The 25,475-nt window shown below is 42.9% G+C and overlaps 2 protein-coding genes across 4 annotated transcripts; both read left to right on the top strand.

The window, feature by feature from the left end:
- Window positions 1–84: 84 nt before the first annotated feature.
- snapc4 (small nuclear RNA activating complex, polypeptide 4) lies at window positions 85–15,395 on the top strand. 3 transcript variants are annotated; one of them, XM_085474671.1, is made up of 23 exons: window positions 85–358; window positions 833–946; window positions 1,028–1,071; window positions 1,160–1,256; window positions 1,482–1,507; window positions 1,587–1,709; window positions 1,935–2,075; window positions 2,163–2,247; window positions 3,137–3,218; window positions 3,337–3,438; window positions 3,851–3,923; window positions 4,014–4,178; window positions 4,263–4,413; window positions 4,519–4,625; window positions 4,846–4,940; window positions 5,022–5,116; window positions 6,832–6,923; window positions 8,925–10,442; window positions 11,206–11,805; window positions 12,089–12,974; window positions 13,118–13,206; window positions 13,319–13,443; window positions 14,766–14,829. In XM_085474671.1, the coding sequence occupies exons 2-22, from the start codon at window positions 835–837 to the stop codon at window positions 13,403–13,405; spliced, it is 4,770 nt and encodes a 1,589-aa protein (XP_085330797.1). In that variant the 5' UTR covers window positions 85–358; window positions 833–834; the 3' UTR covers window positions 13,406–13,443; window positions 14,766–14,829. The 3 variants fall into 3 exon arrangements, 2 of the variants coding, with proteins under 2 accessions (XP_085330797.1, XP_085330796.1); XR_014923265.1 differs by adding an exon at window positions 15,059–15,395 and having other exon boundaries at window positions 86–358; window positions 13,118–13,443; window positions 14,766–14,953; XM_085474670.1 differs by having other exon boundaries at window positions 86–358; window positions 13,118–13,443; window positions 14,766–15,395.
- Window positions 15,396–17,499: 2,104 nt separating this feature from the next.
- Window positions 17,500–25,475, top strand: card9 (caspase recruitment domain family, member 9). Its single transcript, XM_085474668.1, has 13 exons — window positions 17,500–17,730; window positions 17,846–17,915; window positions 18,787–18,924; window positions 19,012–19,130; window positions 19,231–19,437; window positions 19,517–19,597; window positions 20,273–20,500; window positions 21,380–21,505; window positions 21,583–21,771; window positions 21,856–21,913; window positions 21,989–22,110; window positions 22,195–22,250; window positions 22,336–25,475. Exons 1-13 carry the CDS (start codon window positions 17,617–17,619, stop codon window positions 22,421–22,423), a joined length of 1,596 nt encoding a protein of 531 aa, XP_085330794.1. The 5' UTR covers window positions 17,500–17,616; the 3' UTR covers window positions 22,424–25,475.

Genomic DNA, 25,475 nt, shown 5'->3' with positions numbered 1-25,475 from the left:
ATGGACTGTGGGCATTTGGCCTAAAAACAAAAATATCTGAAGAAAACTGACTTCTATGCTGAATGAAAATACGCAACAACCGGAAGTGACATCGGGGGAAGGAACCAAACAACGGATCGGTGGCATTGCAGGTTTTGGGCTGCGGGTTTTTGGTTTTTTGTCCTTTCTTGCGTGTAGCTTGAAGCATCGCAGTGACAAACGGAATAATAAATTGCCATGCATGGTTTTTGTGGACTTTCTGAACCGGAACTTAAGTGTGAACAACGGAACGTCCAAGCACAGTTTTCCCCGCCGCAGAGCCTGCTGGGTAATATGTTAACGTCGGAAACGCGTTGATTGGAGGTCCCCGCGTGTGGAGGTAAAAAGTAGAAACGTAATAAGACTCGGTAAAGACACATAGGTAAACGATGTTGCACGAGATGCTGAGGTCTTAGACGCTCGTGCAGTGTGTTAGTAATACTACTCAGTGTGTATTGTAGTGCTGTTACAAGTAGTGCTACAACTGCTGAATCTGAAAGTGTTTGCTTCAGGTTAAACTCAGTTTAAGCTTTATACAAAGAAAATGAACAAGACTCGTTTACATTGTTTTGTCTTTAATACATATATTTATAAATGTTCCCAACCAGGAAGTTAATAAAAATATTTATATTTGTTTGTGTGTGTGCGTCCGCGCGCGTTGTTTTCTATCGAAGTGGTTGCCCTGACCACAAGTCGGTCAAAAGAAAGACGCTTATTAATAAATATTTCGGTTTGAACCAAATCACCAGGTTAAAGGCTCATCATGATGTTTGTCGTGACATAATAATGCAACCTTCTCTGTGTCTGTCCACAGACATGTCCGCCTCTCTGGCAGCAAAGAGGGACAAGATCCAGAGAGAGGTGGAGGAACTGGAACGGAGTCTGTCTGTAACCAATGCTGAACTGGAGCTCCTAAGCAGCGGGACAGGTACCCATCTTCTCTCTCTGTCTGTCTTTATCGCGCTCTCTGTTTGCTTGTCTCTAAATAACCTGCTATATCTCTGACTAGATGATGACTGTGATCGTGAAGATGTGGATACCCCAGCGGGACAGGTAGATCTCACAGTAAAACTGTGCATGAATTGAATGAGAGTTCCGACAAAGACACAAAATCTCTGTGTGTGTGTTTTCTTGCATTCAGTCTGCAGCAGGTCTGTTGGCTGAGAGAGAGAAAATCCAGAAAGAGATCCAGAACCTGGAGGAAGTGCTGGGACCACACAGTCCCATCATTGTTTCAGGTACCTCTCTCTGGCTGTCCTGCAGCATGTCTGTGGAGCCTGAATTTATTTATTTATTTTCACATAATCAGAAACTAATGAAAAAGTCACCATGCATTTTATCTGCTAAAATATAATTTACATCAAAAATGAGGAAGGAACCTTAAAGGAACCACACTGGGAACTCTGGTACTTGTTAGAGAATTTAAAAAGGCAAATAAATGTCTCCTGCTTTCTGTCTGGCAGATGATGATTGCAGCATCAGTGAGGAGGTAAGCGTCCATGTCCTTAAGCTGTCAGTACCTCTGTCAGTAACTGTGAAATAACTTTGTATAATTACACTGATTACAGAGTGACCTTGGCCTGTCACCGTCAGTGGACTCATGTCTTCAGATGAACCTCGTGTACCAGCAGGTGGTCCAAGAGACTCTGGACCAGCTGGAGAAACTACTAACACAAAACCAGAAGGAGCAGGTCACTACTAACACACACACAAATACTCAGTCAGTATTAATGCACACAACAGGTCAAAATACAGACATTAGAAGAGTATTAACACACAACCAGAGACATTAGGAGTGTTAACAGACAATCTCAGACAGCATGTCAGTACTAACACATGACTACAGACAGTAGGTCAGTGCTCATATTAAATGTTTTTGTTTGTTTGTTTGTTTGCTTGTTGTTTTTCTAATGCAGAAGGAGCTGGAAACTCAGCTGTCTGGACAGATCAAAGAGCCTTCCAAACAGCAGCCCACCAACTCCTCCTACCAGCAGCCAATGAAGATGTATCTAGGTCGCTTCCTAAAACCATACTTCAAGGATAAACTGACGGGACTGGTAAGACAAACATGCCCAACAACTGACACAGGGTTACTGTTACTGCAGCTGACCAATTAGGGGCTGTGTTTGTCTGTATGTCTTCAGGGTCCTCCAGCCAATCAGGAGGCGAAGGAAAAGGCGAGCAGGATTGCAGGATATCTCGATGACAAGAAGCTGAAAATAAAACGATGTAAGACAGTACAAACTCCCCCCCCCCCCCCCTTTTTTTTTTTTTTTTTTTTTTTTACCCAAAGTGAAACAAACCAAATAAATGTATATAAATAAATGAACATGATAGGTGCATTGTGACACTGTTTAGGCCTAAATACTAGCACTAGCATCTACTCATGCTCATGTAACTAAGACTAAAATGCTGATGTTTAGCAGGTGCATAATTTATGTAATCAACCTGATTTCAGTGATGTTTTTGCAGCACAAATATAAATTAAACAGAATCCATAATGATTTGCGAGTGATTTAAACCATACATTAAATTTGAAATGAATACAAAGAGCATCTCAAGTGCTCAAACACGCAAAAACATTTTAAACAAATTATTAAAAGTTGGGACATGGGCATGCAAATGTAATATGCTTTGTTAATATGCTGTATTTTGGACTATTTGTTTTGTTAAAATTGGTGGTTACAGTAGTGGATACTCATATTAAACATGGCCAAAGTTTCAACAAGGTCTGTAATCCTTATGAGCCAGAAAGCGCAGGCAGACTGCTCCACTTCAAGGTAGCTTTTTTTTTTTTTTTTTAAAAGAGAGAGCTGTAACCTGTGAACATAGAAACTTTTCTATCCTAGAGGCAGTCAAAAGAAAGGTATCTTAATGGGACTAGAGTTAAAACTGCTTGTTTTATTCTAATGAACTGAAGTCCCACTGAAGTTGCTGCACTGATAATAAATAAATAAATAAATAAGGATTATTTTCAACTGTCAGTCAAGAAAATTAGAGCCCAAAAACAACATTGAAGGGATATGAGCATAATAGGTCCTGTATAAGTTCAGACCATTTACCATTTTATCACCAAGTGGTGTTTGTCCCTTCAACATCTCTGATATCTGTGTCTTAGGGGAGAGCTGGCAGAAGACTCTCTTGATCCATGCAGTGTCTAGGGAGAGTCTGAGGAGACTCATCCAGCCCAAACTCTCAAAGTAACATCACGTGCTCTCATCTTTGTTTTTAATTATTATTGATATATATATATATTTTTTTTACTTTACATTTTGTCTGCCTTGTTTTTGTGTCTGTGTTTGTGTGTTTCTCTTTCAGGGTGGACTACCTGAGTCAGAAGTTGCTCTCCGTAGAGGAGGCAGACAGGCAGCTAATCAGAGAGCAGATAGACAGTTTGGAGAGAGAAATCAACTTGCTCAGGTTAGCTGGATATCAATTTTGGACTTCAGTGTTCTTGCAGGGCCAGATGTGTCCATATTTATACCAGAAATGGGAATTGTCACATTATCAGGTAACATCGGAGAGCTCTAGAAGTCCAACAAACAGTTTACGGTCTATGTTGGCACAGCTGACAAATACCCTTAACTTAAAGATCATCTGAGAAGCTTCTTCAGCTCTGAGCTGAAGCCAGTGATTTACCAGAATGTTTTAGCTTGGTTCAGGTTTAGTTTAGTATGGTAAGAAACAAGTATTTAGAATAATGCTAGGCAGTTAACTTTTCTATTAGCCACTGCTACAAATATTGCTATCAATAGCTTTTTATTGTAACAGTCTAGTATGTTCAGCAGTTTAAAATCTAACGTGTATCTCATTCTCTGTTCTGAATGGTCAGACAGAAGAAGGAAGAGGAGCTGATTGGTGATCGATTTGAAGAATATGACTGGCAGAAAATATCCAACATTGATGTAAGTTTTGAAAAGTAATTAGTGAATCCGATGACGAATGCAAAAGTGACGGAGTGTTGAGGTGATCACTTCTTTTACCATCGTCCCCAGTTTGAAGAGACGAGGGATGCAGGGGACATCCGCTGTTTCTGGCAGAACTTCCTCCACCCGTCCATTAATAAGACTCGGTGGAGCCAGGAGGAGGTGCAGCAACTGAAGGAGATCAGCAGGAAACACGAAGAGAGACACTGGGAGATCATCGCTCAAGAGCTGGGGGTGAGCAGGAGGGAGCACTGTCTTTTTGTCTGAAATGTGTGTCTATTTTTGATCTCTCTCTCTCTCCCCTCCCCTCCCTCCCAGACTGGAAGAACAGCTTTCATGTGTCTTCAGATGTTCCAGCGTTTTGTCTCGGGATCATTAAAACGTGGCAGCTGGACTCCAGCTGAAGATGATTTGCTGAGAGAGCTGGTGGACAAGATGAGGATCGGGAACTTCATCCCATACACACAGAGTAATCACATCACACTGTTACATCAGTCCGCCTGTCTCTCTGTCATTAATGAGGTGCATGTGCTTGTTTTACATGCCAACACTCTGAAACCTCTTCTGTTCCCAGTGAGTTACTTCATGGAGGGTCGTGACCCTGCACAGTTGATCTACAGGTGGAACCAAGTTTTAGACCCGAGCCTGAAGAGAGGGCCATGGACCAAGCAGGAGGATAAGGTACACAGAGGACTAAGTGGATACACCATAGCAGAGCCACATCAGTGTACAATCAGTAGTGTAAATAGTTCAGAGAGGAAGTACTTGTTTGTGTTCCTGTGATGAGATTCTGCTGCATAAGGTCCCAGTTTGGAACCTACTATGAGTGTTTTTTATATTTGCATATATATATTTGATACATATGATAACATCTAGTTACTGACCGGTCTTTGTCTGTCAGCTTCTGCTACAAGCTGTGGCTCGTCACGGAGAGAAGAACTGGTGGAAGATCAGGTTGGAGGTTCCCGGACGCACTGATGGAGGCTGCAGAGACAGGTAACACTTGACTGGAAGAACAGAACTGAGTTTGTCTGATAATCTGGGTCCTAGTTAAGATGTGTGTGGGGTTGCTTGCAGGTATTATGACTGTCTGAAGGCGGGGACAAAAAGAGGCCCATTCGACAGGAAGGAGAGAGAGCTGCTAGTGGAGCTGGTGGAGAAACATGGAGTCGGTGGGTCACAAACATGCCACAGAGCAGCATATTAAAAGCATGTTGCTGCAGCAGCTTTCACAAAAACACAAAAAATCTGAAATCACAAGCCCAAAATCTTTCCTGCAGCATCTTTTCTGTTTTGACTTATTAACCAAGGAACAGTTTTGACAACAGAATGAGAACATAAATCATTTTCATCAGAATATAAACATTACTGACAGTAGATTTTTATAAAGATTTTATAAACGTATACATCCATCCATCGGTCCGTCTTCTTCCGCTTATCCTGAGCCGGGTCACGGCAGCAGCCTAAGCAGAGAAGGCCAGGCCTCCCTCTCCCCGGCCACCTCCTCCAGCTTGTCTGGGGGAACATCAAGGCGTTCCAAGGCCAGCCAAGAGTTATAACCTTTCCAGCATGCCCTGGTTCTGCCCCAGGGCCTCCTCAATGGGACATGCGTGGAACACCTCACCCAGGAGGCATCCTTATCAGATGCCCGAACCACCTCAACTAGCTCCTTTTGATGTGGAGGAGCAGCAGCTCTACTCTGAGCCCATCCTGGGTGGCTGAACTCCTCACCCTATAAACTTATACAGTACTGTGCAAAAGTCGTTAGCAACCCCTTATATTTTAATAGGAAAATGGAAAGTCAGTACAGCAATAAATGGAAATATAGTATACAAGGCCAAAACAGAGTTTGTACACTTTGTAATTGGCCTTTGACCATCTTTATTCTTCAACACAGCCTAAAGTCTCTTTTTTCAGTGTTCTTCAGCTGTAGTTCTCCAGGCTCTTTGAAGAACATCCAGAGCTGTTCTATATTTCTACCCTTTGCTCGGTTCTCTGTGAAGATGATCCCACACTGCTTCAATAATGTTAATCTAGGGAGGCTAATCCATGACTGCCCCTGTTCCACACCACTGACTGAAATACCATGGTGGAGTCTCCAGTGTGGTTTATAGATGACATGTCTGTGAAGGTTCAGTCATCCAGGTCATCGTAGACTAAGGAGCTTGGAAAGAAAAGTGTCTGGACTTCTTTGAGTTGCTTGAAGACGTTTCACCTCTCATCCGAGAAGCTTCTTCAGTTCTAAGGATCAATTGGTGGGGAGTCCCAGATTTAAACCTAGTGGGAGTTTTCCCCCCCATAGATGACTGTAAACACTCACTGTTGTACCGCTCACTTGACCTTCCACACAGTGATAAATAAATATGTTTCCACTCTTTGTTTTTCTTTTTTTTTTCTTTTTTTTCTTCAGTGCCCTTCTTGTGTAATTTGGCATACCTCAGCCTTTTCTCCCCATTTCCCTTATTTAAGAACGGCCCTTTCATAGCAGCGTTCTTCTTTCTTTAGCTGCAGCATACAGCAGCCTCCTCCGTCACAACAACCCACTCCGTATCCTTCTTCACTACATCCATGGATGTTTTGTGGTCTTTCTCTTTTCCTCCTGCCTGGCAGCTCCACATTTAATATACTTTAGTGTGATCTGATACCATGAATCTTTAGCTAAATCTTCATCTGCACAGCCATTTTTTTTTTTTATTAATATCCAATGAAAAATAAAACTCTGCACTAAACATTTAAGCAGCTGCAGTGACACACTCTGCTGTCAAGTGTTTGTGTGTTTGAACTCGTGTGTGTGTGTGTGTGTGTGTGTGTGTGTGTGTGTGTGTGTGTGTGTGTGTGTGTGTGTGTGTGTGTGTGTGTGTTTTTTTTGTTGTTTTTTTTCTTTCAGGTCACTGGGCAAAGATCGCAGCTGAGATTCCCAACCGTATCGATGCTCAGTGTATGAGGACATGGAGGCAAATGGCCAAAGCTGCAGATGAGGTACATGACCTGTTGTCTTGGAGGGAGGGAAATGTTGGTGTTGTGAGAGGATTAACATAGCATTACCTGATTACAGTGGGGCAAAAAAGTATTTAGTCAGCCACCGATTGTGCAAGTTCCCCCACCTAAAATGATGACAGAGGTCAGTAATTTGCACCAGAGGTACACTTCAACTGTGAGAGACAGAATGTGAAAAAAAAAAAAAAAATCCATGAATCCACATGGTAGGATTTGTAAAGAATTTATACGTAAATTAGGGTGGAAAATAAGTATTTGGTCAATAACAAAAATACAACTCAATACTTTGTAACATAACCTTTGTTGGCAATAACAGAGGTCAAACGTTTACTATAGGTCTTTACCAGGTTTGCACACACAGTAGCTGGTATTTTGGCCCATTCCTCCATGCAGATCTTCTCGAGAGCAGTGATGTTTTGGGGCTGTCGCCGAGCAACACGGACTTTCAACTCCCGCCACAGATTTTCTATGGGGTTGAGGTCTGGAGACTGGCTAGGCCACTCCAGGACTTTCAAATGCTTCTTACGGAGCCACTCCTTTGTTGCCCGGGCGGTGTGTTTTGGATCATTGTCATGTTGGAAGACCCAGCCTCGTTTCATCTTCAAAGTTCTCACTGATGGAAGGAGGTTTTGGCTCAAAATCTCACGATACATGGCCCCATTCATTCTGTCCTTAACACGGATCAGTCGTCCTGTCCCCTTGGCAGAAAAACAGCCCCATAGCATGATGTTTCCACCCCCATGCTTCACAGTAGGTATGGTGTTCTTGGGATGCAACTCAGTATTCTTCTTCCTCCAAACACGACGAGTTGAGTTTATACCAAAAAGTTCTACTTTGGTTTCATCTGACCACATGACATTCTCCCAATCCTCTGCTGTATCATCCATGTGCTCTCTGGCAAACTTCAGACGGGCCTGGACATGCACTGGCTTCAGCAGCGGAACACGTCTGGCACTGCGGGATTTGATTCCCTGCCGTTGTAGTGTGTTACTGATGGTGACCTTTGTTACTTTGGTCCCAGCTCTCTGCAGGTCATTCACCAGGTCCCCCCGTGTGGTTCTGGGATCTTTGCTCACCGTTCTCATGATCATTTTGACCCCACGGGATGAGATCTTGCGTGGAGCCCCAGATCGAGGGAGATTATCAGTGGTCTTGTATGTCTTCCATTTTCTGATGATTGCTCCCACAGTTGATTTTTTCACACCAAGCTGCTTGCCTATTGTAGATTCACTCTTCCCAGTCTGGTGCAGGTCTACAATACTTTTCCTGGTGTCCTTCGAAAGCTCTTTGGTCTTGGCCATGGCGGAGTTTGGAGTTTGACTGTTTGAGGCTGTGGACAGGTGTCTTTTATACAGATGATGAGTTCAAACAGGTGCCATTCATACAGGTAACGAGTGGGGGACAGAAAAGCTTCTTACAGAAGACGTTACAGGTCTGTGAGAGCCAGAGATTTTCCTTGTTTGAGGTGACCAAATACTTATTTTCCACCCTAATTTACGAATAAATTCTTTACAAATCCTACCATGTGGATGCATGGATTTTTTTTTTTTCACATTCTGTCTCTCACAGTTAAAGTGTACCTCTGGTGCAAATTACTGACCTCTGTCATCATTTTAAGTGGGGGAACTTGCACAATCGGTGGCTGACTAAATACTTTTTTGCACCCCTGTACCTGTGTCTGTAATTCAGCTGGTGGTTCGGAAAAATTCGGACTTCTGGGATCTGGTCTGTAAACGAGATGAAACCAAAATAATCAAAGAATAGTTATAATATTAGGAAACATACCAAATGGTACTTTCATTACACTCCTTATGTTCATTTATTCATTTACTTTATTTAATGCCAGCTTAATCACTGGCAGAAGATAGAATTACAATATCAGCTACATAAATGAGCAATATTCACAAAAAATGTGACAACTGCTTAACTACTTAGGAACCATGGAAACTGAAACAATGACTCTTTTTAACTCTCTGAAAACAGAAATTAGGGTGTGCTAGAAAACCACAGAGGAAACGTGGGGGAGATGAGGAGAAGAAGAAGAAGGCTGCTAAAACCAACAACAACATCAGGAGACGCCTCAAGGCAATAAAAGAAGAAGTGATTAGTGAGGAGGAGGAGGAGGAGGAAGAGATGGCGATAGAATATATGGACAGTGATGATGAGAAGAAAAAGATGAAAAAGACAGAGGTACCAGAAGTGGAGAAACTAGTGGAAGTGCAAGAGGAGCAGAAGGAGGAGGAATTGGAGGAAGAATATACGTTCCCACCCATGCAGGAATGGATTCCAGTTGAAAGAGCCCAACCATTTACTTCCTTGAACTTTCGTCCAGTGGTGTTGGCTTCCTCCAACGAGTCTCACAATGACAAGTTAGTGCGATCAACCATTTTGGGGAAGTCTGGACGCTCTGTAATCATCGGCCCACCTCCCAGGGAGCTGCGATGGGAAGAACGCCACGACAGCGGCGCCATGATGATGGTGTCACCTGACCAGCTCCGAGCCCACTTGCACAATCAAGCACGGAGGTTTTACAGTAGTAAATGTAAGACAAAAACTTCCCAAACCAGCAGGCCACTCTTTATGAAAGGAATGACTGGCCAGGGGGTAGACCTCATGCTTCAGGCTGCAGTGACACCATGGATTGGCAACCTGCTGATCCCAGCCAGCACCAAAAGAATGGCAGAAGATGTCCTGAGGGAGCGAGCAGAGAAGAAAGAGCTTTCTTCAACATCTGTCTTCACGTTGTTCCTCAAAGTCATGAATGTGGATGTCATGGGTTGTAAGGAGATGATAGAGCGGAGGCAAAGCGGGGTGACGTTAATAACTCCACCTTCCAATCCTCCTCCTGGCAAATTTAAAAATCCAAATACTGTGGCAGGAATACTTCAGCGAATGCATTTGGGCATGCAGGAGCCATCTCCGGCAGACAGGTGGTGCAGACAAACTCCTCCTCCTCAGCTGCACCCATCAATTGTTACTCAGGTGCCTCCTAACATCCGGACTCAAGTTGCTCCTTTGTCATTTCCCCAGCCTGCCTCAATTCCTCATTCTGACTCACAGCTGAATGCTGCTTTCTCTCGAGCTCAACACACATCTCGGCATGCAGAGGTCACTATTTCTCCATTTGCTCTTCCTGCTGCTTGTCAGAGGCAGACTACCACTCCAGTTTTTGTGGTCTCAACGCTCCAGAATGTCTCCTCTAGCTGTAACCAACAGGCTGTACCTTTGACCCAAAGCCTCACAGCCTCATTGCCCCCATTCCTTAATCAGCCTATTAGCCCCTCACAAACTGCTGTCCTCTCCCCTCCTGCCTGTTCCCGCCAACTTTGCCTTTCCCCCTCCACCCTAAATCTACCCAGAAAAAAGCAAACAGAGAATCACGAGAGTCAGAATGGGGTTGTACATGCAGGTGTGGAGGGAGAAGTTAGTATGAGCAAGGACAGAAAGAAGACGAATCTCAGTCAGAAGGCCAGAGCTCCACGCCAAGTCACTAAAGCAAAGGTAACATTTTCAGATTTCTCGCAATAAATGATTATACAGAAGTCACTATTTTTGCTTGTTTTCTAGTTGCTTTTATTACAAAAAATATTGTATTATTTATCTTTTAGACTGGGAGTATAACAATTAAAATGCTGCTTTCACTCATGCTCGATTTGTTCTACTTGCAAAGAGACTTAGAAACCATTATCGAGTGAGAAAAGTGTGCTGCAGGGGGGAAAAGGCCTTTATTGAGCCCAGTGGATTTTTTTTAAACTTATGTAATCTAATCATCTAGCCTTTACGAGTCCACCATAACCATGCAAACTTTCCCACACTATTAAGTATACCATTGCACTGCCTGCTATTGTTTGAACTTTTCAGTATTCTGAAAAAAATCCCAGAATTACCTAGAAATTATCGTTTAATATAATTTCAGTCATTGTCATGCATATGTTTCCAAAATATGAAACGACTCGTTCAGTTCAATGTTATTTGTATAGAATAGAATGGAATTCAACTTTATTGTCATTGCACATGTCACAGGTACAAGGCAGCGAAATTCAAGTCAGCTCTTCAGCAACTTCTACATACAGCTTATTTTCCCCTGGCATAATTCTTGAGTTTCTGCTGAAATTCTTCACCATTTTCTTCTTTGTTGCCAGAAGTTTAGCACACAGCATACCCACTCGGGACACGTCATGGTCTCACGATTTCCATTCTCATCAGAATGCCATATAGATCTTGCTGGCTCATCTCTGTCTTTGTTTTGTTTTGTTTTGTTTAGGCTAAAGTAAAAAAGACGGCAAAGTCTGCTCCATTAAAGATGGCCAGTCCTCCCATCGAGCTGCTACCTCAGACTGTTCACTCCTCCCAAACCACACCTCCTACAGCTCATCCAGTTGATGTTATCCCTTCTTCATTAGTCACATCCCTTCGTCTCACACCGAATGACTCTTCAACTTCTGATAACCTGTCCTTCCCATCACGCCAGTCTGCCACGCCTTCCCACTCTGACGGAGCCATGTCTTCAACTCTAAACTTTAGTTTAGTCCCACTCCCCTCCAGTGTGACCAGCCAACATGCTGTTTCCTCCACTTCATGCCCAAACTCCAGCGACCACAACTACACATTTTTAACACCTAGCCCCACTGAGCATGGGTCTGACTTGAGTCAGCCTTGTCCTGTCCCAAAGCAGCCAGACAACAATGTTCCAGATGGCCAGGCCAGAGGAAAGAAAAGACAGAGGCAAGCAGCAGAAAAGCAGGAAGTGATGAGAAACGAGGACGACCAGTGTGTAGGCAGGACAAGTACAGGTGTGGACGGAAAGCGAATTCGAAAGCCGACTCATAAAGCCAAAGCTCTGCAGGAAGATGCTCAGGCCAAGGTAAGATTACTAGATTCTGTTCTTCATTCCTCATTTAGTCACATAATTACAACAACAATAGCAAAGCATGTACAGGTAGTGTAATCACCTAGTTGACTTTAAACGAGAGTTTCTTAGGTCTCCTTAAAAATCAAAATACCAAACAGCTGCCATCCAAACAGCTGCAAAAGATTTGAAGTTGACGAAAGCAGGAGACCGATGCTGCAGGTCATTAGCTGGTAGTTTTTATTAGCTGGTATCTGTCACCTCTTCAGCCTGTCTCCTCTGTGGTCTGTGTTTGCAGGCTGAAGCCAAGAAGAAAAAATCTTCTACCTCATCTCCTCGGCAGAAGCGTTCTCGCGGTGCTTGCTCTAAAGAGAAAGCGAGCACACAGACTCCAGTTGCTGCTCCGGTGCCCAGGTTGCATTTATGTCCGGGTCAGTCGATGTGGTTCATGACTCCTACAGGCCTGGTCCAGCTTTCGCAAGCCCCGTCCCAGGGCCTGGAGATGGCGGCAATAAACACTGTCCCTCCTTCCCCAGGGAGTAGTTTAAACCAACACACAGCCACATCACCTGTCCAGCTCGCCACCAGAGGCCTGCGGCCAATTGCACCTAAACTGTCCTCTGGGCCTGTACCGATAACCCTTCCAAATCAACCTCACCCACTTCCTGAGCCACCCGTTTGTAACCCAAGGCCTCTCGCCCCACCCTCAGTGCAGCCATCTGACCTAGACCATGGTCTCTACTCCCTCCCTTTTTGTCCCCCGCGGTCTTCCACTAACTTCTCACCGTTGGGCACAGTCAGAGTGGATGCCCCACAGTCCAGGCCACTGAGGAAGGAGGTGCTGGAGATCGACCCCTCTCTTATATTCGTGGAATCCCCAGCAGCCATAAATGACTGGTTAAGTGGGTCAGGAGGGGTGGTAGTACCAGGATTGAGCTTGTCCCTGCCCTACCTTCCACCCTTTGTCAGCAATCTGAGCATGCTCAGTAGATTGCTTTGTGCCAAGAAGTCCCTAACCAGGTCGTCCCTGCAGCTGGTGCGTGAGGGCAACAAATCCAGATGGCCCCAGACCAATTCCAAGCCTGACAGCAGCACAAAGAACGGCTCCAATGACCCTCCGCCTCAACCTCCACCAGACCTGCCGGACTCCACCTCAGACATCACACCCGCCGAGAAACACCCAGGTAACACACCATATGACCCGACAGCAGGTGGTGTCTCCTACGCTCTAAATTCTGTTGATAAAATATTAAGTGCTGGATGTTTAATAATTGGCAGTTTCCTCCAGAGACTTCAGGTTGTTCTGTTTGTTTGTGTCTCCCTGCAGCTTCCCCCGCAGCCACCCCTGTCAGCTCTGACCACCTGGAGCAGCAGGAGAAGAATGAGGAGGAAGAGGAGGAGGAGCTGGTGGCAGCAGTGCGTCAGCTGGTAGCTGAGCGTTTCTCAAATAATCCTGCCTACCAGTTGCTGAAGGCACGCTTTCTGTCTTGTTTTACTCTCCCCGCACTCCTGGCTACCATGCCACCAGTCCCAAAGGTTGAAGCCTGCCAGACCAATCAGGAAGAGGAGAAGGAAGAGGAGGTGGAGGAGGAAGGAGAAGAAGAAGTGGAGCTAAGGAAACTCAAAGAAATGGCAAAACTGAGGAGAGCTGAGGTGAGTTGCGTAGGTTATTCAGGTAGTTTCAACTTCTGTTTATATCACAGTAACACTGACTCTGGCAGCATTCAACTTACTGTGGGCACATATACGGTCATTTGGGAAACAAATTGTTAGCCCCAAATGCCACAAATTCAAGTTCTTCTCTGTAAGGTTTCTATACTTTTATCACATGATAGCAGAAATAGCCAGTTTCTTTATGTAGAAATCTGTCTAAATCTAAAGCAGGGATTTCAAACAAATTTTACATAGTGGGCCATATATAGCCCACTTTGCTTTTAGGTGGGCCGGACCAGTGAAACTAATTTGGTATTGTGTGGATAATAATTGGGCAGCACGGTGGCACAGTGGTTAGCACTGTTGCCTCACAGCAAGAAGGTCCTGAGTTCAATTCCACCATCAGGCCGGGGTCTTTCTGTGTGGAGTTTGCATGTTCTCCCCGTGTTTGCGTGGGTTCTCTCCGGGTACTCCGGCTTCCTCCCACCGTCCAAAGACATGCAGCTTGTGGGGATAGGTTAATTGGATAATCCAAATTGCCACTAGGTGTGAATGTGCGAGTGAATGTGAGTGTGAATGGTTGTCTGTCCCTGTGTGTTAGCCCTGCGACAGACTGGCGACCTGTCCAGGGAGTACCCCGCCTCTCGCCCTATGACAGCTGGGATAGGCTCCAGCGCCCCCCGCTTTATCAATAGGAAAAGCTGTAAAACTCCTCCCAACATCCCTGATCTAAAGGGGAAAAACAAAGAAAAGGATGGAAAAAGAACCTCATTAGTTTCAGTGTGGAAGTTGATGAAAGGACACAAGCTAAAGCAGCAGTGATGCTGTCATTTTGGCTGTATTTGCATGTAAAATGATCACTGAGTGAGAAAGTGCCCTCTGTGCCTCACAGAATAGAGGGAAGTTAGTGTGACTCACATTTGAGTATATTTTTCCTTGCGTGTCTGAGACAGAGAGGTGAAATAAGAAAGTGAATGTCATGCTGGCCACGTAATCCAGGCTGCGATAGCTCAAGTGTATTTAAAATAGGACCATGATAAAAACAAATCTGTGACTATATAGTACTAACAAAATGAACCAAAAAATGTAATTAATAGCAGTAATGGTTATTTTAGGAGTCACATAGTTGTAATTCTGCTGTTCATTAACTCTGGATTTCTGTAGAAAACACTGAAAATACAACAGCTGAGCAAAAATAATTCAATGTGGGTAACCCTGCAGTGACTCACGCAGTCGTGAAGTCTGATCACATCAAAATCCTGTGGTTCAGTAATCAGAACAGAGGCACAAACATACTGAGAAATTTTTGTTTTTGTCCACAGAAATCACTGCAGCTGCTGTGTGACAGCTCTGGAGCTTCAGCCAGTCACTTTTCAGGGATCACAGATGTCACCAGACCCACGTCGGACCAGACCTGACCAGACGAGCAGAAACTAAAGAAAACAGAAAAGGCACTTTCTGGGGAAAATGTGTTCATCTATACATTCAGGTCACATGTTCAGTTCCTCAGGTGAAAATGACTTTAGTATGTAATCGTTTATACATCTGTTTTTATATCTATGAAAACACTTTCCTGGGCGACTTCACAAACAGATACAATGTTCTGTTTTATTAGGTGCATTCAGGGACCCTCAAAATGCAACTTTTGAGTGCAGTGATGATGTTTGGAGGAGTTGGTTTTCTAAGAATGGGAAGCTTAGTTCTTACAGACTGAAGTGAGACTGATGTCTTTATAAAGGACTGTGGTCGGCAGGGAGTAAAAGGAACTGAGTGTTAGTGTTGAATATGTGTAGCAACTTAAGAATGAGTTCAAAACTCACTAAATTGCACTAAAAAATGTTTTTTTTGGTTTTGTTTTTTTGCTGCTGCTGCTGCTGCTGAAATTTTTCAGCTTCTGTACACAAATGTTGTTTTATTTTCGAATAAAAAGGTTTGTTTGGAATGAAAAAGCATCTGTGTGTGTGCGTGCCTGTTATTGGAGACAGTGAGGACATGTCTTTTTGCCTCCTGTTTGTGAAATCTGCTGTGACTCTTAGACTTTCATTACTTCTTTTACATGTCCTTGTGTTGGTAAAATTTCAAGACTGAGACTGCTGCTGTGGCACAACTTCCTGTTTCAGTCAGATGATGCTTCCTGTTGGCTGGGAGTGATTCCCCTTCAGACTTCTCTAATCCTTCACTTCTTCCTCTTTTGCATATTTAACACTATAGAGAACTAAAGCTTCTGTCCATCTGTAATCTTTTTTTGTCATGTGGTTTAGGATTTGGACACACAATTTTATATGCACACTCGTAAGCTAACATTAAAACCACCCATTTAATATCATATAGGTCCCCCCCATGTCTCCAAAAGAGCTTTGACCCATGCCCAGAGAAGGGCTCAATAGTGTGTTCCTCCAGCCTCTGCTCAGTTTGGGGGGGGGGGGGGGCTTTGGGAGACCGCAGATGTTGAGGGGGGCCACATTATCATAGAGAATAGTGATTGGTCTGCAGCAATGTTTGGGTGGGTGGTAGATGTCAAGACTCGGGTTTTCACAACAGAAAACTAAATTATTACAAGGAGGGGGGAAAAGGCAAATTAAAAAATGATTATTAATGTTCACTGACTTTATTGAAAAAAGCACTTGTTGCTATCTAACATTCACACTCTGATCAACACATCAGGGCTAACTCGGGGTTCAGCCCAAGGATACTTTGGCATACAGATTGGAGCTGCCAGAAAATGAACTGCTAACCTACTTATAGACTATTTGTTTAAAAGAGTGCAGAAACAAGTCCGCTATGTACAAATGTAAGAGGTGAACTGCCAGAGGTTAAAAAAAAAAGTAAGGTTACCCCAAAAAAATGTACTTTTAAGAATTAACAATGGAAGAGAGACCGAGACAGACCATCATAACACGTCTAAAAATGTAGGTCTGTCCTACAGAAAACTTGCAAAGAAAGTGTATGCCACAGGTGGCCAATTTGAGTCAAAAGTTTAGAATACATTTTGGCCTATAAATTAATTCCATGATTTCTTTTTTCACTCTAATTGCATATTTGTATTATGCTTTCATTTCAGAGTGCAATGAGACATTAAACAGCATAATTTTTAATAACAAACTGGAAAAATTGGGATTTTCTAAAACTTTTGACCGGTGGTGTGTATATAACAAAAGTAATGATTTTAAACAGCATTTTTTATTTTATTTTTTAAACAAATAGCAATTAAGATATTTTGATAAGATACATTACTATATTTAAAAAGTTGGGAAATTTGGGATTAATTAAAAAAGATCAATGCTCATTATCTTGCATGGTGGTCAGATAGTGTGCACTGTCACTTCACAACAAGAAGCTCTGAAGATCTTGGCCCTTTCTCCGTGTACCTGCGTGCACATTGCTTCCTCTCTCAGCTTCCTCCCACATTATAAGAATTTGGATCCATTTAGTCAAACAGTGGTAAAGTGCTGAATAATTGTCTAATCAAATCCATTCATGTCGAAGTGAGGCAAAACAGGTCATTTGCACGCATGCAGGAAGCTTTACTTTACTTCTCCACATTGCACTTACACATCCACTCTTGTGGTAACCTTATCAGCCAAATCCTACTTTAACCACTCATGACAGGTAAAGTAAGTCAATAAATTTTAAAAGGTTGATAGAGTGTAACTCCATAAGAGAAAAGTCACTCAAAAGAAAAGAGCTCAGTTTTTGTTTTTGTTTTTTAAAAAGTAAATTTAATGGAGCTTACTAAGTAAAAGTATTGTTTTTTTAATCTAATGAAATGGTTTTATAAACTTAAATAGAATAATATAATAAAAAAGTGTCTTAAATTATAGAATAAAAGTAGACACAGTGACCATGAGATGATGTTAAAGTTGGAAAGCATTGTGAGCATTACTGATGTTATAAAGTATTACCCAAGCAGAATGTGGACAGTCAGCTTGATCAGAAAGCTCAGTGCTAAACAGCTGTGACCTGATTGGTGTATTCAGATGAGCTGGAATCAGTCAGCTCAGAGTCAGTTAAATGAGGCGGAGACTGACAGTAAAACAAGAAGTGACCTCAACGATGTGTTCAGAAAATCAGAGGCAGATAGAGAGAAGCGGGTGTGTGGGACCAGTGTAACCAGCGTACTCAGTGTAGTCCTCAGTGTGCACAGTGGTGTGTTGTGTAGTGTGTAACGGCACGATGGATGGAGTGAGTGAGGATGACCTCTGTTGGCTCCAGCTGGATGACTTCAGGATGCTGCTCATCAAAACTATTGATCCTTCAAGAATCACCCCCTACCTCCGCCAGTGTCAGGTATGCTCTTGCTCCTGCCTCTTGTTCTTGCTACTCTCCTCTCTGCTCCTGTGGTTGTTGCTCCTCTTCCTTCCTTTCAGGTGGTGATAGGTTCATGTGTGGTCTACCTTATCAGGTAATCAGTGCTGAGGATGAAGAGCAGCTCTTCAATGACCCGGCGCTCGTCATCAGGAGGCGTAAAGTTGGTACGTTGGGTTTTTTTGTTTTTTTTAAACATACCAGATTGAAGCCAGTACAAACCTTTCAGTTAGTCCAGAAAGGCCTCCACGTGAACCTCCTGATCCACAAGGAGGAAAAAAACACAAAAAAACACAGCAATGTTTAATTAATTCATCTGAAATCTGGGTTCATGTAACTGCTGGGGAGAAGTAAATACTTGAAAAATTTAGCTGAAAGCACACATCTTCACTGTTCATCCTTTATACTGTCTATGAGTAAGATGAGTCTTTAAAACACATTCATAAATTACAAACGTCTCCTGGCGGAGAGGTCTAATTCAGTGACTTCCCATCAGCCTAGCTTACTTCTATCAGTAAAGCTGTATGAGACAAGATCAGAAATGTCTTAGAAACAAGACAAAGAGAGTTCTCACTCAGTGGCTGCTGCGTGTGGTCAGAATGGTCTAAAATACTAGGAAGTTGTAACAGTGTGGTTCCTCTACACCTTGGCAGGGTGTTGTTGACGTTAGTTGGCAAACCCACTTCCAGAGTTTTTCTGTTAAAAGAAACTGTAAGCATTTACTTAATCGGTTAGGTCATCATGAACAAAAATGAATTAGAAAAAAACAACCAAAAAGAAAACAACAGAGTGCGCATAACCTCACCAAATATAGATATTCATGGTGACATCTGAGTCACAGAAGTCAGACCATACTCACTTAGATTATGCCCTGTTCATGTTTAAAGAAGTGTTTGGTTGCCGTTGTTGTTCTTATACATGTCAACGTGGCCAAAACGGTCGCACTGACCCTTGGTGTCCCTATATAGATAGCACCATTATATATCAGCGTAATGAGTCTTGCATCCGCTGACCTTTGTTGTAACCTTTAATCTGTAGGGGCCCTACTGGACATTTTGCAGCGAACGGGAGTCAAAGGTTACACAGCTTTCCTGGAGAGTCTGGAACTGGATTATCCTCAACTGTATAGCCGGATCACTGGGAAGGAACCCAACAAGACCTTCAGCATCCTGATTGGTCTGTCTTCCTGACTGTTTGCCTGTTCAGATATTTTCATGTACTGATTATAAATTGATTCTGATCAGCTGTGTATTGCGTGTTCAGACACTGCAGGAGAATCGGGTCTCACTCAGTTCTTGATGTCGGAGCTCAGCCGCCTGCAGAGGGCACTGCAGGATGAGCGGAGGCGCCGCCAGCAGGCCTGCTCTGCTGCCAAGGATCAGGTTGGTTCAGCCACACGGTTACTGAGGAACAGAGCGAGATGGAAATTACACAAAAAACGTAATGTTCAATCGCTGTGTTCTCTCTTGCGCTTGTCTTCAGGAGGTGTGGTCTCGCCAGCAGCAGCTGAAAGACCGTGAGCTGAAAAAGCTGACTGAGCGCGTGCAGAAGGTGCGAGATGAACGGGAGCGGCTGAGTGAGGAGGTCAAGCAGCTCAGAGATCACAACTACAGTCTGATGGCTGACATCAACAGTCTGAACCAGGAGAAGAGCAACGCCCTGCTGGCCAACAGAGATCTGCAGATAGAGGTCAGCTAACGTGTGTCCATCTGACATGCTGCTGACCCGTACAGAGATAGAGCCTGACCTCTGACCTCTATGTGTGTAGGTAGAGCGCCTGAAACACACAGTGATGCGAGCAGAAAACCAGACTCGACTGCTGAGGCGACGAACACTGAGACCACTCCAGGTGGTACTGGATATCTAACACACACCCTTTTACCTTTTATCTGACCCTCACTACAGCTATGTATGAATTATTCAGCTTCGACTGTTGAGTGTTTTTAGTTTGAGCTCATACCTGCAGGTTACATTACATAACTACAGCCACATGAAAGAGGAAGATTTCACATGGCTTTGCAGTCCTGTGAAAAGCTAAGAAAATATCAAAATTCATGACTATACAATGAGAAAAAAAGACTGAATATGAATGCTTGTTTGGAAGGGTTGCCACGAGAAAGCATGGCAGCACAGCTTAGGTTTCCAAGGTTGCATGTGAAGAAACCACAACCACATCCTGTGGATAGAAACAACCAAAGTGGAGATGTTCGGCCGTAGCACACTGAGCAATGTTTGGTGAAGACCAAAACTTTCACATGACTGTTTCTGCTGCTTTGCCTAGAATCTGCTTTTCACTACAATTTTGTTGCACTGGACTTGGTTTTAAAGGCAGTTTTCACAGCTACACTTTAACAAACAATTCAAACACCTTTCATGTGTTATCCCACATGAACTGATTAGTAGTGAAAAGTATTTCGCACACCTCTTATCCCAGACTACACTTCGGTTCTTTTTGCAGAGCTTAAAAACTGTTTAAAGGTTAAAAAACACCACTTAGATTAACGTGTTAACTTGTGTATTTCAGAGCAAGAGTCTAGCTTTGCCCACTGAGACCTTTTTCCACCCGGATAAAGTGGAGGAGCTGAAAGAGGAGAAACAGGAGGAGAAAAAGCAGGAGAAGAAGGAGGAGGCACCAAAGCAGCAGCAGCAGCAGCAGGAGAAGCAGGAGAGCAAAGCTCCTATGATGAACCTCCTCTCCACTGTGTTCAGACTGAGGAGAGAACTCCACAAAACAGAGGAGCAGAGAGCCAAGGTGAGGAGCACCGGTAGTTTCAAACAAGACACAAAAAAGCACATGGCTAACAGAATGCAAAGCCGCTCCCTTTAAGCAAATAAATATAATGCATTCAGGGAAATTTAAATTGTAGAATGTATCACATGTAATATTAGCATTTTGGCTGATTCCATTTAGTTTTTTGGGACCCTTAAGTGACCATATTTGGATTAGAGGGTGGAGTGTGGTCATGAGCTGTGGGTAGTGACCGAAAGAACGAGATCGCGAATACAAGTGGCGGAAATGGGCTTCCTCTGAAGGGTGGCTGGCCTCTCCCTTAGAGAGGATGAGAAGTTCGGCCATTCGGGATGGGCTCAGAGTAGACTTGCTGCTCCTCCACATCAAAATGAGCCAGTTGAGGTGGTTCGGGCATTTGACAAGGATGCCCCCTGGGCGCCTCCTGTGCGAGGTTTTCCGAGCATGTCCCACTGGGAGGAGGCCCCAGGGCAGACCCAGGACATGCTGTCGAGATTATATCTCTCAGCTGGCCTGGGAATGCCTTGGTGTTCCCCCGGATAAACTGGAGGATAAGTTTCAAGATAAGTGTAATCTCTGAGATGTTCCTTGTGATGAATCATTACTTTTGTCATATTTTCAGCGATATGTGGTTTTAGGTTGAGTTTAGTTAGTAGTGAATGTGCACCATGGTGTTTCTGAGCAGCAGCATTGCTCATGCCACAGTAAAAGGATGTTTTATTGGAGCAAAGAGTAGCAGGAAATCCACATGCATGCTTCTATTTGATGTCAATCCCTCGAGTGTGTCATGTGTCAGCTATCAAGTGCAACTGCTGGAGGCTGTATGTGTGTGTGTATGAATCTCATTCTTGGTTTTGCAAGCCTGAATGCGTTTGTTTTCAGACTTTGGAGGAGAAAGAGGAACTGGAACTGCGCTGTGCTCAGCTGAAAGGAGATGCCAAGATCTACCGTCAACAAAACAAGCAAACCCTGAGACAGCTGGAAGAGGTGATCAGGGAGAGAGAAAAGGTGAGGAGCCTGAGAAGGGATAAGAACGGGAGGTGGGGCAGAATGTTGGTGGGTGTTAACTCTGGTCGGTTCTTCAGGCGCTGTCATCGCAGTCAGAGAAGCATGAGGAGGCACGGGTACTCCTGCAGGAGAAAGACCAGTACAGGGAGCAGGTCAGAAAGCTGACTGAGCAAATAGACAGGCTGGAGCTTCTGCTGCTGAGGTCACAGGGGGAGGAGCTACAGCTGAGGACACGCCTCCGCAGAATCACTTCCAACTCTCATCAGGTGAGGAGCAGCTGGAGGAGCTGGAGGAGGAGGGATTTTATGAAGGTGAAGTATTGAGGTAATAACACCGGCTTCTGTCCTCAGTGTGAAAGGAGTGTGAGCAGCGAGGAAGAGGAGGAGCCTCCAAAGAGCACTGCTAAAGGTCAGTCATGTCATGTGATGAGATGACACGGGGTAATGTGAGGTGATGTCATGTGCAGTGGTTTTGTGTGAACAGGCAGCAGTGAGGAGGTTCGCAGCGGGACTTCGGGGGAGAACGACGAGGCTCAGCGGCAGCAGAATGACTCTTCAGGAGAAATCGTCGAGCCTGGCTTCAAATCCAGTAATACTGTATCATGGGTAATTTCTACGTGCCTTATTCACACTGCTAATTTAACTCATGGTGTTTGGAAGAGACTTCAAAGCCTGTCTGTTCGTCTACAGGAGGAGGAGCAAGCAGAAGTCTGTTTTAGAGGTCGTTCAAACTTTGTTTACCGCAGGTTAGTACTGGCTTTTTAAAACTTTATTTCTATACATCTGTACATGCATACAGTGTGAGTATGACTGTGTTCTTATTTCCAACAGGAAGCGAGCCCTCAGGTCAAAGCTCAACAGTACAGACTATATAGCCTGTAACCTCGACGACAGCAGCGACATCACCGACTCTGACTGATGTGACGCCATGAATGTATTTAACGTTAAATGCATGGCATATTTTTTACCAACCTGCAGCTCAAAGTGCTCCATATGGCAACACCAAAACAACTCTAAGAAGCAGCATTTAAGTTTTACTTCAGACAAATTAAGACAACATATAGCTGTTTATTTTTAACACAAGAATTCCTAATAGGACTTAAAGAAAAGAAATGTAAACTTAATAGCAACAATACATCACAACTGTCAACCTAAAAACTGAAGGCCAGATTTACTGAAGGATGCAAGATTGTGTGATGCTGCATTTGAAAAAGTGCAGAGATGGGAGAGGAAATTCTGCATCTCACTTGTTAACGTCGCTCATTTAAAAACTAGATCCAGCCAGTTTATTTCAGTAATGAGAAATGAACCAAGAGCAGCACAACCTATTGAGTCAAAAGGAGCCGAACTGATGAACCTGATGAGGGTTTTGTGCTGCTGCAGACCGTTAGAAAATCTGGCCCTAAGGGGAGTTGACAGAGGAAGCAGTATGTAGAAATTTTGTAGCAGACGATTGGTCACGAGTAGACGTTCCAGCTTCAAGCTGCTTAGGTACGTCGCTGAGGTATTTACCACCCTTTCATTTGTGAATTAGCAGCATCTTTGGATTCACCGGCAGTCATTTAAAACGCTCAGCTTGAAGTTGAGAAAAGTTTAACTCAGACCCGCCCACTGCGCATCGCCAAAGGTTATTTCATCTTGACATAACTTAATTTCATTGACTTTCTATTATCCCTGGTGGTCATGTCACTTCTAGACACTTTTCTGGATTCCCCTTATAACTATAATATATGTATTAATATTTCACATTAAACGCGGGAAATTTTCCTTTAAAATCATTGACAGAGATCATAATTATGATATAACGAGGTGGGATATTCCACAGTTAAGGCGTATCAAAACAGAAGGTGCTTTCACCTGGTGTAGAAGATGGATGCACCCAATGAGACATCACTTCTAGGTTGGTGAAGCCTTCAACTGAGCATTTTGATGAAAAAAACCCCACAAAAACAAATGCCACGTGCTCATTGGCTGACAACTTGTGATTTTCTTATTGATTTTTACACAACTGGAAGTCTTTTTGCAACCAGAGAAGTCGCCCCCTCCTGGCCATTAGAAATAATTCAGGCACTTTCATGAAGATTTGTCCAACTTTAACATACAGTCTATGGAATGGACACATTTATTGCTTTTCCCATAGTTGACAATTCCACAAGAAATGACTCTTACTGATGCTAAAAACTTTGTTCCTAACAAAATTGTTGTGTCCAAAGTTGAAACCACTGCTACTGGTGACTATGGGAAGGGCAAATGCAGCTTACAGATTCGGTCTGCCATGATTTTCACCAAGTCAGAATTGGCTCTGCACTGGCACTGTTTCTGGTAGCACACTAGTTAAACTAGTGTCTATGATGTATGTAGTTATGTGATCAGTGAGAAGAGCGATGAGAAGATGCGGTATGTTGGGTTGATGCAGAGATGTAAAGTTGTACATCCTATGGTTTCTAGTTATTTTAAATAATCTTTCCAAGTTAAAGCATGAAAGCTTTAACTTTACATGCCATTGCTCTCTGAGATACGATCCCAAAGACAAAAAGAACTCTCCGCCTGCTAAATAAGATTTCAACTCAGGAAAAGCACAGAAAGACCAGACCATGACCAAACAGTGGATCCAAATCTGCTCAGATTTCTAAAAATTGACAGAGCTTTCAGTTTCCAATTGAATCTGAAGTTGGCTTTTTCTTCACCTAGAAGTTAATTTTTTCACTGTAACATTTCATGCTCTGAAATCAGGAAACTTGCAGTGTTTGTCGAAATGATTTGTTTTGTTCAATACAAAAAGTGCTACCTGGAAGCCGGAGAAAATCTCAGATTCCAGACTCTGATACTTCATTTAGACTTTGCTACATATTAATTGAATTGTTATTATAAATAATGAAGCGATGCTTAGTATACAGTATTTACTTTGTATAAGTAGGCTTGACATCAGCGGCTGTGAACCTGGAGGTTGTTGTTTTTGTTCTTGTTTCTTTCACTAGCTTTAGGGAGAGATCCTGGTTTAAAATATGATTTGAAATTGAAACTGGTCTCACTTTACTATTTTGATGAATGTTGCTGGACACCAAAATCATTATGTCTGCAGAATGCAGTTAGCGTGTCTTATCTGCTATGATTGAATACATAATGCAACATAAATGCTATAAAATTATAATTGATATCATTACCATTATTTTAAACACAAATTATTGACATTATAAAACCAATTAAAACTTTACTAATGGCTTTTAAAAATTCTTAATTAAAAATTACAATTAACTTTGAATAATTAGGTACTGAAGGTAAATTAAATAGGTATTATTTATTAACAATGTTTATTTTTCTTTTTTTTTGTCTGAATGTCACTTTCCATGGCATTCAAACACCCCAATAACCCATATTTTTTTATTGATGACTTTTGTTGCAGTGTACATAATCTGATTTTTCTTCTTTACTTCTGTCTATATGTAATTTACAGTGTGGCTTGTCTTTATTATGAACATGATAAAAGTTTCAAATAATGACAGTGATGTGTAGAAGTAATGCCTGCGAGCCAAAGTTCTGGATTATGTTTTCAGCTTCCTTTTTTCTTTTTCTTTTTTTGGCTTCCATCACAAACTGATGTCAGCTTGTCACAAATTTATTTATATAGTAACCTGCAGCAGGTACAGAATGCCTACAAACTACAGACAGTACAGATCATCAGCACAGGCGCTGCTCTTCAGAAGGCCTCCAGAAGCCGTTGAAACAGGGAGGCTCAGTCTTTTTGAGAAGGAAGAACTTAAATAAAATTAAACAAAAAAAAAAGGTGATCTTGTAGTGGAAACCCAGAATAAAAACATAGAGCCAAGCATGAGCAGAACAGGCAACCAAAATAATCTGATTTCATTTTTGTGAAGTTTGATTTAAGAACTTTGTTAAAATTCATTTTACTGTGGGATTTAAAGAATTTATAAATTGAGCTTGATGTCATAAAACATTTTTCAAAACTCTCA

Source organism: Copadichromis virginalis, linkage group LG12, assembly GCF_057382275.1.
Source record: "Copadichromis virginalis isolate Kocher_CV1m ecotype Utaka linkage group LG12, C_Virginalis_male_GT1.1, whole genome shotgun sequence".
Lineage (NCBI taxonomy): Eukaryota > Metazoa > Chordata > Actinopteri > Cichliformes > Cichlidae > Copadichromis > Copadichromis virginalis.
This window is presented reverse-complemented; position numbering and strand designations above follow the sequence as displayed.

What these genes read in the sequence shown, in the direction of transcription:
- snapc4 (XM_085474670.1), top strand. Translation starts at nt 835, where the DNA reads ATGTCCGCCTCTCTGGCAGCAAAGAGGGACAAGATCCAGAGAGAGGTG. An exon ending in ATCCAGCCCAAACTCTCAAA is followed by an intron (nt 3,219 to 3,336) that starts GTAACATCACGT and finishes TTTCTCTTTCAG; the next exon opens with GGTGGACTACCTGAGTCAGA. An exon ending in AGAGAAATCAACTTGCTCAG is followed by an intron (nt 3,439 to 3,850) that starts GTTAGCTGGATA and finishes CTGAATGGTCAG; the next exon opens with ACAGAAGAAGGAAGAGGAGC.
- card9 (XM_085474668.1), top strand. Translation starts at nt 17,617, where the DNA reads ATGGATGGAGTGAGTGAGGATGACCTCTGTTGGCTCCAGCTGGATGAC. An exon ending in CCTACCTCCGCCAGTGTCAG is followed by an intron (nt 17,731 to 17,845) that starts GTATGCTCTTGC and finishes CTACCTTATCAG; the next exon opens with GTAATCAGTGCTGAGGATGA. An exon ending in CAGAGGAGCAGAGAGCCAAG is followed by an intron (nt 20,501 to 21,379) that starts GTGAGGAGCACC and finishes GTTTGTTTTCAG; the next exon opens with ACTTTGGAGGAGAAAGAGGA.